General features: G+C 37.7%; 1 protein-coding gene across 2 annotated transcripts in view; it reads right to left on the minus strand.

Moving 5' to 3' along the window:
- Positions 1-18,376, minus strand: part of LRGUK (leucine rich repeats and guanylate kinase domain containing) — a 139,122-nt gene that overhangs the window by 13,663 nt on the left and 107,083 nt on the right. The window contains exon 20 of one of the 2 annotated variants that reach the window (XR_004276755.1): positions 12,992-14,510. Coding sequence is in view for 1 of the 2 variants with exons in the window: in XM_032304526.1 (XP_032160417.1) it covers positions 14,380-14,510 (131 nt within the window). In the remaining variant the exon portion in view is untranslated. Of the gene's footprint in view, positions 1-12,480; positions 14,511-18,376 lie in introns of those variants that run through there. The other variant, XM_032304526.1, reaches the window with a different exon arrangement.

The following is an 18,376-nucleotide window of genomic DNA, read 5'->3' on the forward strand; positions in this document are numbered from 1 at the left end:
AATAAAATCCTAACAAAATTGATTAAAGAAATTGAAGATGACACAGACAAATGGATATTCCACCTTCATGATTTATAAAAATTAATGTTGTTAAAATGTCCATACTACCCAAAGCAATATACGGATTTAATGCAATCTTTACCAAAATACAAATAACATTTTTTTCACAGAGCTAGAACAAATAATAGTAAAACTTGTTTGGAAACACAAAAGACACCAAATAGTCAAAGCGATCTTGAGAAAGGAAAACAAAGCAGGAGGTATCATAATCCCAAATTTCAAGATATCCTACAATCCTAGAATTTTGATTACTACAGAGTAATCAAAAACAGTATGGTACTGGCACAAAAATAGACATATAGATCAATGGAACAGAATAGTCTACAAATAAACCCACAGTTTATGGTCAATTAATCTACAACCATGGAGGCAAGAATACACAAAAGGGGAAAAGATAGTCTCTTTAATAAATGGTGTTGAGAAAAGTGGACAGCCACATGCAAAAGAATGAAACTAGACCACTTTCTTACACCACACACAAAAATAAACTCAAAATGGATTAAGGAGCACATGGGTGGCTCAGTCAGCTGAGCATCTGCCTTCAGCTCAGTTCATGATCCCAGGGTCCTGGGACCTAGTCCCACATCTGGCTCCCGGGCTCAGCAGGGAGTCTGCTTCTCCCTCTCCCTGCTTGTACTCTTTCTCTCAAATAAATAATAAATAAAGTCTTCTAAAAATGGATTAAAGATCTAAACATGAGACCTGAAACCATAAAACTTCTAGAAGAAAACGTTGGCAGGGATCTCTTTGACTTTAGTCAGAGAAACGTTTTTTTCAAATGTCTCCTTTGGCAAGGGAAACAAAAGCAAAATTAAACTATTGAGGTTACACCAAAATAAAAAGCTTTTGCCCAGTGAAGGAAACCATTAACAATATAAAAAGGAAACCTTTTACTGAATGGGAGAAGATATTTGCAATGATATATCTGATAAGGGGTAAATATCCAAAATATATCAAGAATTTATACAACTCAACACCAAAAAGATAATCTGCTTAAAAATCGGTAGAAGACCTGAATAGATATTTTTCCAAAGAAGACATATGGATGGCCAACAGACACATGAAAAGATGCTCAACATCACTAACCATGAGGGAAATGCAAATCAAAATTGCAACGAGATACCACTTTACACATGCCAGAAAGGCTAGCATCAAAAAGATGAGAAATAATTGTTGGTGAGGATATGGAGAAAAAAGAACCCTGGCACACCGTTTGTAAGAATGCAAATTGGTGTGTGGAAAACAATATGGAGGTTCCTCAGAAAGTTAAAAATACAATCCCCATATGATCTAGTAATTCTGCTACTGGGTATTTACTCAAAGAAAATGAAAACACTGAGTCAAAAAGATACATGCAACATGTTTACTGCAGCATTATTTACAACAGCCAAGATATGGAAGCAGCCCAAGTGTCCACAGTAGAGGAATGGATAAAGAAAATGTGGTATATATACACAATGGAGTATTACTCAGTATTAAAGAAGAATGAGATCTTAGAATTTTGCAATAACATGGGTCGATCTAGAGGATATAATGCTAAGTGAAATAAGTTAGTCGGAGAAAGACAAATACCATATGATTTCCCTCATGCAGAATTTAAGAAACAAAAGAATAAAGAAGAAAAGAGACCAACGGGAAAAGAGACAAAACAAAACAAAACAAAACACCAGACTCAAATACAGAGATCAAACTGGTGGTTGCTGGCGGGGAGCTGGATGAGAGGATGGTGAAATAGACAAAGGAGATTAAAAGTACACTTACCATGACGAGCCCTGAGAAATGTATAGAATTGGTGAATGATTCTATTGAACACCTGAAACTAATATAATCTATATTTTAATTATAATTCAGTAAAAATATTGCATAAGGTCAGACACTGAGCAAATCGCTGAATCAGAATTCGAACTCGGGAAATTTGATCATAGTCTCACCCCCTCCTACTATTTAGACAGAGCCTCTAAAAAAATTGCCTTTGTTTGAGGGAAAGAGTGGTATGCAGGGACTGTGATTTTGTATTATATGGTCGATGCTGGAGAATATTACAAGTAATGGCTACATCAAACTCAAAACTATTTAATGCCTATAAGGTAAAGAGGATGTGGTCCACATTTATAGGGTGCCCCCTTTGGGACAACTAGGAACGAGAGTTCTCTGAAGTCTCACTCTGCAGAAAAGCTATACTGTTCCTGGGTAACCGCTGACTTCATCTTAAGGTAACTGTGAATCTTGAAATTGTAGAACTAATCATGCTTCCTTCTCTCCTGTGACTAACCAGGAAGCCTACTTTTGTGACCCACCTCTAAGAATCGGGCTTGCACCTGATATGTTAACCAGTCTTTTCTCTCTTTGCCCTAATATCCTTACTGGTCCATGCTCTGTCCAATTGAACTGCATGTACCACAATTTCATGTCCTCAAACCATTTTTGGAATACAGAGGTATGGCATATATCTAGAAAACTTAATATTTCTAGAAATTTAAATGCAGGTGTCCAGGTTAATATGGTGGCATATAAGCAGCTACCTATCCTAACTTCCCATTCAATGAATTCTGAAAGATGCCCCCTGCCATAAAATCCAAACAAACCAACAATAACAAAAGTAACTGGCACCAGGAATAAAATCTAAAGGTCAGACCATATGCCCAAGCCCTGTTCTTACCCACTGAACACAGCATCCTAGGGAGAGCAGAAAGAAAAGAACAGAGAATATACCCTGGGAATAGAATAAATGTTAGAAAAATGTTAACAAGTTCAGTCACCTGTCACCTCCCATTTCTTCTATGGAATACAGAAATCAAGCAGGTTCTTCCTTAGTACGCAGAATTATTTCTGAAATACTCTCCTTCCTCACTTTCCCTTTGCACCTTTAGATTAAGACTGTGACCATGAGGAAATCCTCACATACAGTCACTGGTAGTAACTACTGAAACTACTGAAAAATCCAGAGAGAAGTAAACACTTAATATAAGGCCAAAGCAGCTCTTGAAGATTTATTTGGCAAAAAGAGGAGTAACGTTCTATAAACTGCGTCCTAATTAAATTTGTAATTATGAATATGGGAAAGGATGGGGGAGGGGAATAAAAACATTTTAAACTCCAGGATACACATCAGAGTTCGGAAAAAATATATTTTCCAAATCACTGTAAATGAAAAGAGCAAAATGTGTGGGAAAAGACAAAAGCCAATAAATGAAACAGCAAAAAAAAAGTCTCAAACTCACCATAAAACATAAAACAAAGTGACATGACTGAATTCATCTGTATTAAAAAGAAAAAAATGATTTTGCTTCAAAACTGAAGTAAAAGACAGAGACTCTGAATGAGTTAAAGAACATGCAACTATATGTTTCTTGTAACAGTGAGACCAAAATCAAATTATATAGAAAAAACAAGAATAAAATGTATCAGGCAAATAAAAATAGGAGATGGCACTGATATTATCAAAGAAAAGTACATAGCAAAAAGGATTCAATGAAACAAAAAACATCCTTGCATATTGGAACAAGCCAAAATCTGGGGAGCCTGGGTGAATCAGTGGGTTAAAGCCTCTGTCTTCGGCTCAGGTCATGGTCTCAGGGTCCTGGGATCAAGTCCCACTTTAGGCTCAGCAGGGAGCCTGCTTCCCCCTCTCTCTCTGCCTGCCTCTCTGCCTACTTGTGATCTCCGTCTGTCAAGTCAAATAATTTAAATAAAAATTTAAAAATAAATTTTTAAATCTTAAAAAAAAACAAGAGAAACAAGCCAAAATCCCTAATTATATAGTAGTTTTGAGTATTTATGAATTGATTAACATAACCTCAAAATTTATGTAGCAATAACTATTTAGTATATAAGAAGAGACAGAAACACAACTAAAATGACATATTGAAATACCAATATCATCCATGACAGAGCAAGTTAAAAAGAGGATATATCTGTATAGTTTAAATAATGTAATTAGTAAAATTGAATTAGTAAATGTAGCAAAATTTTATGCCATAGACTTTCTTTTCAATTCCATTGAAGATTTTTTAAAATTAAGCTCATGCCAGGACATAAAGAACATGAATAAAATTTACAAAATATAATGACATAAAACATATTTTCATTTCTTCATTATAATTCACTGAAACTAGAACTTATAAGGAAAAAAAACCTCTCAAAATAACTGTCAGGCCAATAAAACCCCAAACTGTGATGATAAACCCTTTAGAACTGTCCTTTTCCATATAAGAATCATGAGATACATGTGATTATTTGCATCTAAGTTAATTAAAGTAAAATTAAATATTCAGTTCCTTAATCAAACTAACCACATTTCAGTCTTTAACCATATCTTAGTCATACCATAGCCACAGGAAGCTTGTGGCTGCCGTACTGGACAACGCAGATATTTCTATGCATTTCCATCATTGTAGAAAGCTCCAATGAACAATGTGACTTTTAGAAAATAGAACTTATGATAATAAATGGAGACCAAACAGTTAATACCCAGTAGGTACACATTCACAAGGATGTAAGAGAAAACGCTAACATTCCAGGATAAAAATGTAACAGAGACATAAACTAATAATTCATTAGAAGGACATGTTAATCAAAACTAAGTCTATGAAAAATATTAGACATACCATTTTGCAACTATCAAATTAGTAGTGAAAAAAATTATAACATGTTTTATACTAATTAGAGTGTGGTGAGTCACTAATAAACTGAGGAAGGTAAATAATAAAAACTTTTGACAAAATCATTCTAGAAAGCCCCACTCATTAGTCATTCTAGAACGCCCCAGTCTAGGAGTTCTGACACCTGTCTATACACTCTGGGGACTTTCAAGAATATACTGTCTGAACCTCCATACCCACAGATCCTTATTTAACTGCCCTCAGATGCAGCCTGGGCATGGGTGTTTTCAAGGTTATGGAGAGTCTGATGTGCAGACCAGATTGAGAACCATGACTCTAGAGTTACAGAGATAGAACTTCGGGGTCTGGGGTACAAAACAAACCTCATTTGAGTGTGGGGCTTTTTTTTTTTTTTTTAAAGATTTTATTTATTTATTTGACAGAGAGAGATTACAAGTAGGCAGAGAGAGAGAAGGAATCAGGCTCCCTGCTGAGCAGAGAGCCCGATGCGGGACTCGATCCCAGGACCCTAAGATCATGACCTGAGCCAAAGGCAGTGGCTTAACCCACTGAGCCACCCAGGCGCCCGAATGTGGGGCTTTAAGAGCAGGGGCACGTCTGCCTACTGTTTGCCTCCCCTTATAGAGCTGTACCAGGTACCACTGAGTTCCCAACGTACCCATGTGGTGGGAACTCATCAGGGAAAGAAGACTGTGGAGGTCAAGGCAGAGAGGCTGAGTCAGGCCTCTTGTCCCAGAATGACACAAGGGAGAAGTTGGTTTATCGCATACTTTCATGAAAAGAACCAAAGTTACATAAAAAAGAGGGTAGGCATACCCGGAGTGGCCAGAATGATATGGATGCAGCAGCAGAGGACATCATATTCATGGGCCCTGGAGAGGAGGCAAGACCCAAGGCTCTCATGTTAACGCAGACACAGATGCATACCCCCCACCCCCAACCCCACCCCCATGTCTCGAAACTCTGTAAACCTCTGGAAGTTGGATGCAATCCCAGGTGAAAAAGCAGGTGAGGAAAGATAGAATTGAGACTGTCCCGAATTGACTGAGCATAAGATAAAATTTCTTCCACTTTGGATTTGAGCTTGAAATTAAAGAGTTTATGGTCTGCGGTATTCTTACTCAGTACACATTCATTATCTAGTGTATTCATCACAAGAATTCCAAACAGGCACTCTTGTTGTAATCCTGGCTTTATAGGTGGTAATGCTTTGATTCAGAGAGAAAATAATTTACATTTCTAACACTTTTCACTTTATATACTTGGATGTTATTTGACTCCATTCATAAGGGCTCATGACTGTTATGTCTTAGTAATGAGATGCACCTGGTTTAATGTAAAGGGTGTTTTATGTATCATTTAATGACTTTTGTCCTGATTTCTTACCTTGATTATACTATTATATATTCAACTTGTGTTTTTTATTTGTGTGATGTTACTTTTGATGTTTGTATAAGCATTTCTTTTATGTACCACTAATTTTTTTTCGTCAGCAGGTAATCCAGGAAGGGCAGGAGGGAAGCAAGGAGGGGAAGGAACAGAAACTCACTCACTGTGGGTGACATCTCAGCATAAGTGAGGAGAAAAGGAGAACTTAGGAGATAGCAAATTGTTTGATTATGATGAATTTGATTAAATTAATACATACCTCAATTTTTTGTGCCCTATAAAGAAAACCCTTTCTTTTCTATACTTAGTCATGGTAAAATTCACAGGGAACCAGGAATTAAATGAAACATTGTTTTCTAAAGAGGTTTATCTGCCAAAAACCTATAGCAAATCTCACATTTATGAGTGAAGCATTAGACATATATATATTTTTTAAATCACAAGTGAGATTAGAAGGCCCACTATAATATCTTCTATTCACCACTGTATTGGAGGTCTCTTCAGGGTAGTTTTTTGGAAAAAAAAATAAAAAGAGAAAAATAATAAGCATAGAAAGGGAAAAAATGGCATTTTTTTAATATTACCTGGATGGAAATTCTGAAATAATCTATGAGTATATTATTAGAGTAAGTATCCATGATTTCTATATTTCAGTCACAGAAAATATAATCAAAGAATATTCCACTTATAATAAACCAAAAAAGCACCTAAGAATAAATCTCAATCATGTTAATGATACCTATGTTCTTTATGGAGAAAATTAGACAAGTTAAAGAAATTAAAGAAATCCTACACAAATGGAGCATGTTTCTAGACAGAGATATCCAATATCATAAAGAAGACAAGCCTCCTCAAAGTTATGAATTCAGTGTAATTCTAATCAACTCCAAACAAGGGCATTTGTAGGGCTTGAAAAACAAATTCTAAAATTACTTAGAAAAGCAAACTGTAAAGAACAGCCAAGATAATTTTAAGGAATATGGAAGTACACAACTTGTCGTACTATGTTGTTAGTCTTATTACAAATATGCTATAAGTAAAGGCCATATGGTCAGTGTAGCTCTCGTTATGTACAATTATGTGCATCTGGCTTTAAGCAGTAGGCGCAATGGAGAGCAGACTTTAGATTGGGAATGGAGATACCTGAATTCAAATCCTGGCAGTCCTGATCATTTGTAAAGCAAACAAAAATTATTTCTTTTTTCTATCAAAACAAAAAACAAAAACAAATACATAGTAAATAAAATAGTGAGTTAGAGGAGAGAGTCTAAAAAGACACCCAAGCATTTATGAAAACAATTTGTGAAAGAAATGGTTTTCTAGATTAGAGAGAAAACGGGAAGGGAGAACTGGAGAAAAAATTCAATCCTACCTCATGTCATACACAAAAATCCATTCCAGGAAAAGTATAGACCTAAATTGGAAAAGCAAAATTAAAAAATAAAAGAAATTTAGAAGAATATCTAGGAGATTTTATCCATGACTACAGGATAGAGAAGGAATTCATAAGACATAAAAATAAAAGCTACTAACTATAAATAAAAACACTGACAAATTTAGCCATATTAAAATCTTTTATTCACTCAAAGATACTCTTTTAAAAAGTGAAAAGACAAGACACAGCCTTGGAAAAGCACCTGTAATACACACAGTTAACAAAGAATTAATAACCAGAGTTCTGAAATAAATCCTGCAAATTGATAAGAAAAATATAGTAATCCATCGTAAAACTAGGCAAAATATATAAATAAGCAATTCACAGAAGAGGAGCTATAACTGGCCAATAAACTTACAAAAAATGTTCAACTTTACTAATAATTAGAGGAATTCAAATTAAATATAAAAATGAGTTTATATTAACAGCCATTGGAGTAGCAATTAAAGACACTGTCAATCCCAAGATGCAGGAGAATGGGGACTTAGATGTTTGTGAAGGCATGTTAGAGTAACCAAAGTGGGAATATCTAGTACAGTTAAAGATTAACATACTATAACACAGCAATTCAACTCCTAGACAAGAATGCTTTTTGTTGTTGTTGTTTGTTTGTTTTTTTAAGACAAGAATGTTTTTAGCTGAATCCTTTGTGATAGAAAAAAAAAGGAAGCAAATTCAGCATTCATCAACAGGGAATTGTATAAACTGTGGTATAGCCTTACTGTGGGATATTACGACAGTGAAAAAAAAAACTAAACTAAAACAACGTGATCCACATGGATTAATTCCACACACATAATGTGGAGAACAAAGTAAAATGCTGAATATATACAGTATAATATGAAGTTTAAAATCATGGTGAACAAAAGCATATATTGTTCAGGATAAATATGTACATACAGAAGTCTTTATGAAGTTGAGGAAGGCCTCCTCTGTTCCTAGATTTTTATCATGAGAAGGTGCTGGACTTTGTCGAATACTTTTTCTGCATCAATTGATATGGTCATCAATTTTTCTTGTTTAGCCCATTATTAGAGTGGATTACATTGGCTGCTTTCAACTACTGAACCAACCTTGCCTTCCTGGGATAAACCCATTTGGTCATAGGGTGTAATTGTTTTTATGTATTGCTGAATTTTATTTGTTAATATTTTGTTAAGGATTTTTACATCTATTCATAAGTGATATTAGTTTGTAGTTTTCTCTGTATGGGCTGTCTGATTTGGTATCAGGGTAATATTAGCCTTATAAAATCAGCTGGAAACCTTCCTTCCTCTTCTCTTTTCTGGAGGAGACTGTATAAAATTGGTATGAATTCTTCTGTAAATCTTTGGTGGAATTCTTCAATGAAAGCATCTGGGCCTGAAGGTTTCTTTTTTAAAATTCAATTATCAATTAAATTCAATTTAATTCTTCAGTTTCTTTAATATATTTATGGGGTTATTCAATAGTGTGTGATCTGTGTTTTATTTTGAGGAATTAGTCCATTTCATTTAAGCTGTCAAATTTATGTCTGTAGAGTTGTTTGTAGTACTCTCTTACTGCACTTTGATGTCTATAGAGTCTGTAGTCTCATCCCCTTTCACTTCCAATATTCCTTTTTTTTTTCTATCACAAAGGATTCAGCTAAAATTTATGTCTTCTCTTTTTTCTTTGTCAGTTTTACAAGGGAGGGGTTGGCAATTTTACTGATCTCTTCAAAGAGCCAACTTCTTGTTTTACTAATTTTTCTCTATTGTTTTTCTGTTTTCATTTTCAGTGATCTCTGCTTTCATCTTCATTATTTCCTCCTGCTTACTTTAGTTTGTTTTTTTTTTTTTTCTCTTTTTCTAGATTCTTGAGGTAGGAGCTTCTTGATTTAAAAATCCTCTGCTTTTCTAATGTATGCACTTAGTGCTATATATATTTCCCTTTTCAGCACTGACTTGGCTGTATCTCACAAATTTTGATATGGTGTATTTCACTTTCATTTAGTTTAATGTATTTTTAAGTTTCCTTGAGAGTTTCTCATAGACCCACAGGATATATAGAAGTATGTCATTTGTTTTCAGATGTTTGGAGATTTTTCTGTTATCTCCCTGTCACTCCAGTTTGATTTTTTTTTTGGTCAAAGGACATGTTTTATGATTTCAATTCTTTAAATTTGTTAAAGTTTCTCTCATCATTATGCAATATACCTCTCTGTCTCTGGTAAAAATTTTTGCACCAACGCCTACTTTATCTGATACTAATCACCACCCCTGCTTCCTTTTGATTAATGTTTGCATGGTATATGCAAACACGTTTCTATCCTTTTACTTTTGACCAGTATACGTTGTTAAATCTCAAGTGAGTTTCTTGTAGATAGCATATAATTGGGTCACACTTTAAAATCAAATCTGCCAACCTCTGCCTTTAATTGGTGACCACTTATTCTAATGTTAATTGCTATTATATAAGGGTTTAAGGCTGTTTTTGGTTTTTTGTTTTGTTTTGTGTTTTGGTTCTCTGTTTTCTTTTTCCTGCCTTCTTGTGTGTTACTGAAAAGTTTTTAAAACTTCATTTTTGGGGTATTTGGGTGACTCAGTGGGTTAAAGCCTCTGCCTTCGGCTCAGGTCATGATCCCAGGGTCCTGGGATTGGGCCCCGCATCGGGCTCTCTGCTCAGCACGGGGCCTGCTTCCTCCTCTCTCTCTCTGCCTACCTCTCTGCCTACTTGTGATCTCTGTCTATCAAATAAATAAATAAAATCTTTATTTTAAAAAAACTCCATTTTTATTTATCTATAGTATTTCTTGGATGTATCTCACAAAGTAGCTTTGTTAGTGGTATTCTAGGCATTACATTATCCATAGGATTTATCACAGAGTCTACCAGTGTTACTATTTTAACAATTCAAAGATTACCTCCCTTTAAGTCCTTTCTTTCCTGCTTATAATTGCCTTAAATCATACATAACCTCTACACATACTGAGAATCATATTAGATGCTATGGTTTTTCCTCAGTCATGAAACCTAATTTATAAAACTCAAGATGAGGGTGACTGGGTGGCTCAGTGGGGTAAACCTCTGCCCTGGGCTCAGGTCATGATCCCAGGGTCCTGGGATGGAGGCCCGCATCAGGCTCTCAGCTCATCAGGGAGCCTGCTTCTCCCTCTCTCTCTGCCTACTTGTGATCTGTGTCTGTCAAATAAATAAATAAAATCTTAAAAAAAAAAAAAACTCAAGATGAGAAGGAACTTCTATGTATTAATCTATATTTTTACTTTATTATTCCTTTCCCCTTCCTTTTGTTTCAAATTTCCTTTTTTATCATTTTCATTCTGTTTCAAGAATTTTCTTTAGCCATTCATTTAGGATACAGGTCTGCTGGCAACATAGTCTCTTTGTTTTCCTTCCACCTGAGAAGGTCTTGATTTCCCCTTCATTCCTGAAGGACATTTTCACTGAATACAGAATTCTAGATTGACAGGTTTTCTTCTTTTTTTTTTCTTTTAGCACTAGAAAATATTGGATCTACTTCCATGGTTTCTAGTGGTACCATGATTTCTGATAAGAAATCCACTATCATTTGATTTGTTATTTCCATATAATGACGATGTTTTCTCACTCATTGCTTTAGGATATTTTTCTTTGTCTTTAGTTTTCAAAAGTTTAATTACAATGTGTCTTGTTGCAAATTTATTTAACGTGTCTGGGTTTCGTCATCTTCTTGAATTGGTAGATTTTTGGCCTTTGCCAAATTTGGGGGATTTTCAGTCATTATTTGAATACTTTTTCAGCTGTATACTCTTTTTTGCTCTCCTGAACTGCCAATGACATAAACATTAGATCTTTTCCCACAGTCCTACATGTCCCTGGAGCTCATTTTGTCCTTCAGTCTATTTTTTTCTGTTTTTCAGATTGGGTAATTTCAGTTGCTCTACAAGTTCAGACTTTTCCCCCACTCTGTCCCATCCATTTCACTACTGAGCCCCCCAGTTTGTTACTGTACTGCTCAGGTATAAAATTTCCATTTGGTTCTTCTTTATATCTCCTATTTATTTGCTAAGATTTTCTTTTACTTTTTTTGTTTTTTTGTAGGTCTTTTACATTTTTTTCAATTGTGTTTATGATTGCTTCTTGAATCAGTTTTATGATAGATGCTTTAGAATCTGTCAGATCATTCCAGCATCTGTTTCACCTTGGCATTGGCATATGTTGATTATCTTTTCTCATTCAAATTGAAGTTTTCCTGATTCTTGATGAGTTTTGTTTTTCTTTTTAAAAAAAAAAACTATTTCTTGGACATTTGGGAAAGTATATTGTGAAAGTCTGGGTCTTATTTAAATCTTCTTAGCGTACTTTCTTTGACACCATGCTAGTGGGGGAGGGACCACTGACCCATTCTTGCCTGGAGGTAGAAATCTAAACCCTTCACTCTCCACTCAGTCTCTCTTGACAGTTACAGTAGGAAAAGGAGGAATGATGCCTTATTGATACTGGGTGGGGTAGAAGTTTAGGGTTCCCATTAGGCCTTCACTGACATATCTTGGCTCGGATGTTAATTATCCTTTGTCATTCAAGTTAAAGTTTTCCCGATTCTTGATGAATTTTTTCTTCTTCTTTTTTTTTTTAACTACATCTTGGACAGTTGGGGTAATATGTTATAAGAATATGGATCTTATTTAAATTTTCTGTTCTCCACATGGCCTCCACTGGCCTTGCAAGAAGATAGGTCAGTGGCGAAAGTCCTGGATCTCCACAATTATATGGTTTCATTTACTTGTGGAGCATAAGGAATAACCCGGAGGGCATGGGGAGATGGAGAGGAGTGAGTTGGGGAAATGGGAGGGGGAGACAAACCATGAGAGACTGTGGACTATGAGAAATAGACTGAGGGTTTTGGAGGGGACAGGAGTGGGAGGTTGGGTGAGCCTGGTGGTGGGTATTAAGGAGGGCACGGATTGCATGGAGCACTAGGTATGGTGCATAAGCAATGAATTTTGGAACACTGAAAAAAAATAAATTTAATTTAAAAAAAAAAAGAAGAAGACGACGACTGCTTAGTAAGAGTAAAAAAAGACCTTCTCTGACACCACCCTGACGGGAAGGGAAAGAAATGCCTCAATACTCTCAGGTAGGGAATGGAGGTCCAGGTTCCAATGTAGCCTTCAATGACACTGTGGGAGGGGGTTCTCATTAATATTGGGGAGTGTTGCAGGTCCTATTCCTCCACAAGAACTTCCCTGACACTATCCCAGCAGGGAGAAGGAGGAAACCTCATTTTAGCCAGAAAAGCCTTTGCTGACAGGGTAGGGGAAAAGGGTGAAGTCACATTTTCAACCACAAAGACGTGAATGAAAAGTTTTCGTCTTGCTAGGTTGCCCCTTTCTTAGTTCTTTAGCTAGAAGAAACATGCTTTTGGCTGGAGATGTATGGTCTTTACTGTCAATGTTTTGGCATTAGAGCTTATCTAGCACCCAGTTCGGGATATCTGAGCCAATAAAGAAACCCAGGGAACTCACCTCTGTGTTGCTTCTCAGCTCCCAAGGTCCCCAACTGGCTTGTCTTCTTCCTTCTACCTCTCCATCTTCTTATGTTTGTTTTTGATATAATTTCTAGGTTTTGACTGTACTTAGTGGAAGAAATAGGGAAGAGTGTATCTCCTCCATGTTGTCTGAAATTGGAACTCTTATTTTTATATCTTCTGGTGTTTCTACAATATTTCAAAATAACTTTTTAAAAGATGAGATAATGCTAGAGAACATTAAAGTATCCCACCCTCTGCCTCCTCATTGCTGTAGAGAGGACTAACTCTCTTTTCCTGCTCAGCCTTGTCCCTTTTTTTCAGTTCCTCCCTTCCATCCCCTTCCACTAGCCCTAAGAAAAGAACTTTAAGCAGCTTCTGTTGAGAATAGGGCTAAGTGGCAGACAGAAGGCAATATAGCAAATCAAGTTACATCCAAATTTGATCATGGGGAAATAGGGCTATTAAAGGGGGTTTTAATATTTTTAAAAGGGAAGTCATTAAAGGGTTTTACTATTTTAAATATTTTAATATTTAACAACTAGTACAGTACGACATGGAGGCTCTTGCTCCCAAGAATCAGCAGGCAGAGAGGATTCAGAGAAGAGACCATCTACCAATCCAGAGAGATGTGTTTCAATATTTCAAGAACCAGGATAGTCTTACTGGTACATGTCAGCTGAATACCAGCCTTATCTATAACTACCCAATTTTTTTTTTCTGCCAACAGTTGGTAGTGAAGCTATAAAGAGGAAGAAAGTTGTTTAGAAATATTTCTAATGACAAGAAGTGCATAATCACAGTCAGGAAAGGGTGAAGTAAAAGAAATATCTGGTAATTCTTATTCCTTCATATTGCTAAAGCAACTCAAGAACCATGAAAAAATACATGAATTAATTCCTTTTGAGAGATGCAGTCGAGATCCTTTTGGTCACTAATTAAATGGAACTCTACAGTCCTTTCATAATCAGAAGAACAAAATATTTCAATCCCCTAGGGTATACACAGATGTTATAAATGGACACATTAAAATTTCAAAAGCAGAATCCCAGTTGGATATATCCAAAAATCACTATGCACACAGTAATGCCGAGATCTTGGGAGGGTTTGCCATCTGATATTTCAGAGCAGGAAGCAGCTGGAAAAGTCATTAAGAGCTATGAGAAAAACTGAAATTACATTTCTAAAAGCTAAGAATAACTTACATTCTAAAAAGACACTACTTGAGAGTCACAAAAGAAATTGATTGAGAGAATTAAGGCACATAGAACATTCTTTTGTAGGTAGGTAGTTGAGTGGGAAACAGGATCCATGACCAGGTCAGTCAAAGGGATTGGACATTGATCAGAACAAGTTTCGTACGTTAAGACCAAATGTGACTCTCGTCTACTTGCGGCCCTGAGGGATTGGAGGGAGGGTGAGTTTGGTGTTGAAGCCTGGGTGGCTGATGACCGAGACCGTGTGTCTTCTGTGTTGGACAGGCACTTTGTCCCATGGAAGTGAGTGTTTATATAGCTCTGTAAAACATTAAGGAAACAAAAGACAGTACATAGAGTCAACCTCTTGGTACACAATACATTTTTTTGTTTACAAAGAAAATAAACATTGCACGATTGTAAGCGCCAGAATATTGTTTATACTTAATTCATAACAAACTGAAGGAAACAGAAGACACCCAGACAAGAAAAACAGGGGATGAGTTTCAAAATACATCATGTGCAGGTTTGGATGAGCCTTAGGTTGCGTGAATTTGTCCAGTGATCAGAAGTTGCAACCCCAAGTAGTTCCCATGCTACTTTTCTATCCTGCTCATACCCTCTGTAATGATGCCTGGCATCATATTCTTTTACAATCATACCTAACCAGACTGAACACACACACACACACACACACACACACACACACACACATATCCTAAAGTCTTCCCAAGAAAAGCCTTATCCACTGCTCTAAGGTTGGTTTGTTCACCAAGGATGGAGACACCAAAGATGGACCATGGAGCTAGGTTCTACTGGGGACTGTGGGCAGCAAGATGAGTTTGAAAGATAGAGACTGAAGGTAGAGCATGGTGGCCACAGAGGAAGCTGAATTCTCACTGGGGAAAAGCACTGTAGCAGGGACTGAGAAAGTAAGGCAGAAGATTCTACAGAGAATGAGAAAAATGGAGTGACCTATCTGGTAAGATTAGGAAGACTCCGTCTATTGCACAGACAGAAGCAATCTGAATCAGGGGAAAATGGACCTTGGTAAGGTATATTCCAAGCAAGAAGGGCACATTCCGTGAGATGATTTTAACAGAGAAAAAAAAAGAGAAAGAGAAGAAAAGGAAGAGCTCCTCCTTGTTTGCTGCTGTGGCTTCTATCCCCCCCCCCACGCCCGCCCCTCACCTTGGAGATGTTTTCCAAACTGGAAAGGGTAACAAAAAGGTCTTAAAAGAAGGAAGGCTCTGCAGTAGAAGAGACCGTGGAAGGGCGGGCCTCCTTTCTAAATCAGTTCACGTTTCCACACCCAGGTAAGTTGAATCCCAGCCTGCTGGGGTAAACTACAGAAGTGCTTTCAGAATTGGGTCTTGTAGAGCTCATTGACAGTAAGAAAAGACAAGTAACACTGCTCTTCTTAACATGGGAACAAAGGTTTACAAACCAGTGCACTTGACCTCAAACCTTAGCAAATTCAAGTTTGTGAAAGAAATGGTTTGTGCATTTATAAAACACCAGAGTGAGTGATAAGTGTTGGAAGGAGTTTGCAAATTATGTCAAATTAATTATTTTCAATTAACTCAATTTCCCTTTTCCTTGGGCAGAGGTCAACAAATGTATAGCCCATAGGTGAAATCTGGTCTGTAGTGTGTTACAGTAAATAAAGTTACTGGAATCCAGGCTATGATCATCAATTTACATATTGTCTATGGCTGCTTTCAGACCACAATGGGAGGGCTGAGTCATTGCAGAAGGGTCTAGCCCTTTACAGAAAACTTGCTGACCTCTGAGTTAGAAAGCACCACTGTTACAGTCTTGTCTTAATTTCCACACGTATCAGAGTTTCTCACATAAAAAGATGCTAGAGAGATGTGAGTAGGAATCACAAGGCAAGTAGACTCTCCCTGGAACTGAGTCTCCGAAGACTTGTCACAGGACACTACTGTCACCCAAGTCCTGGGTCGTACTGTTGGCGGAGACTATGAGAAAGACTTGGGTAGCATACTTGCTGCAGAAACTTATAAAACTGTGAATATGGAGGATGAAACAAAACCCAAAATGATCGAATTAAACTAGAATGTGGTGCTGAAACCAAAATAACAAAAAGAAGAAAATAAAATTTGCCTTCACGTAAGAAGAAAATTAAGTATGTATGTGTTAGATGACGGAAACCTGGTCTGGCAGTTCATGTGCAAAAGACAGGAGAGCTTAACTGACTCGGAGCCAGTCGTGTGACTTACCTCGAAGAAAACCACCCCTGAGAGACACCGGCAAGATGGCAGACAGGGAAGCTCCGGGCCCTTGCCCCCCTGTGCAAACACTGAACAGTGAAACTAACCGAAACAACCTTGTAGGAGCTCTGGAAATCAGTGAAAGAGCCTTAGCGACCAAGTGAATGCCCAAACAAGAAAAAGCCACATCAAAAACAGTAGGAAATTTCAAGGTTTTTTCCACTCATTTTTGCCAACCAGAGAGAGTAGAGCACTGTGCTAACGTGCGTGGGGGCTGCCTGAGCGGTCTGTGTCCCCTAGCTCGGCTTTCAGAGGGCCACAAGTGGCACAGCTGGAGGCCCATACAGCTGAAACTGAAAGCAGTGAGCACCCAGAGCTACGTATGCCTAGGGCGAGACACTGCTAATTGTAGAGGACAAAAGAACATCATCTTCATAAGGCCCCAAGAAGCAGCTGGGGTAAAACTGTTAAGGAAATGGAAGATTTTTTTTTTTTTTTTTTTTTTTTTTTGTTAATGGCTGTGTATGCTAGGAAACTGGGAAAAAGCATCCATGCAGGTCCAGGAAAAGTACATGTCCAGAAAAGAACTGGAAAGACCTTAAGCCTTCATACTTTACTGGTCCTGGGCTCTGGACAAGCCCCGCACCCGGGGCAGCCTGCACGCTTGAAGAGGTGGCTGCTTTTTCAAATGCTCAGTTTTCAACAAAACACCACATGGCACATAAAGAAACCAGAAAACATGACCCATTCAAAGCAACGAAGTAAATCTCCAGAAACCATTCCTGCAGAAAACTACCACTATCTTTGGCTTCTGTGTATACAAATTTATAATCATCATACTTAGTAGGTATCTAGTACCTGTCTTCTTCCTTACACCACACCGCATCCTGTACACTCTAGATGATACCATATGACACTAGAATATGCATATACATACATATTATATATGTGTAATATATGGTGTACAGGATGTTTCTCTATTATTGTAGGACAGGTAACACGCTCAAGGCTCAGACATCATCTGATTTGCCCGAAACTATGCAGTCAGACAATGGCAGAAATGGAGCTAGAACCAGGCCTTTGCATTTTGAGTCCAATGTTCTTTCCACGGGTCACAGCCCCACTTCTGTTCTGGCCGGACTGTTTGGAACGCAGTTTGTGCCTCTAAGCATCCCACTGAAGGAAGAGTAAAAGAGGACAGAACATAAGATAGGAAAGGTCTGGAAACACTGTCCTATGGGACACCAGACCATGATGGGCCTTGGTGACACATTTGGTCCAGGGCTCCTAGAGTTTTGTCCTTAGGCCCCTGAGTGGCAGGTCACGGTCTTGAATGAGTTTCTAGAACACTTCCCACAACCTGTGAGGTGACAAGAAAGTATCTCCTTCAGAATCTGGGATGACTTCCTGGAACCCTGGTCTTGGGACTCTAGTCCTTACTGTCTGTGTTCACTCTCACAAATAATAAAATCCTTGAAAATACTTTCTCTCAGGCTTCATCTGTTCCGAAGGTAAGTACAGCTAAAGAGTCCCTGCCCTTGAGTTGGCTAGAAGCTGCCTGTTTAGGAACCCTGCCTTCTGGACATGCCAACTGCTGTGTCTTCTTGTCCCTGGCAAACTAACAAATCTTTATTCTCTTTCTGGTTTCCCCACTCACCTGAGCAAGGGGGTCCTCACGTCCCCTCTGGGCTCGGGCAGAACTTCGCCACCAGCCCAGGCTACAAATGGTGTCTCCCCGCTAGCCTGCAGGTCCTACCGAGTCCTCCAAGTTACTCATTATTTTATCCATTGCGCACAGAGCCCCATCTTCTAGGCCAGCAGCAGGTTACTTTTCTCTTTCTCACTTCACCTCCAGCCCTTCAGTCTCGCCAACCCTGTTCAAGGTCTTTACTCGCAGTCATATGTGAACACCACTAGCTACTATGCCCAGAGACAAAAATGCAATGCCCACCT

This window comes from Mustela erminea, chromosome 11 (genome assembly GCF_009829155.1).
Source record: "Mustela erminea isolate mMusErm1 chromosome 11, mMusErm1.Pri, whole genome shotgun sequence".
Lineage (NCBI taxonomy): Eukaryota > Metazoa > Chordata > Mammalia > Carnivora > Mustelidae > Mustela > Mustela erminea.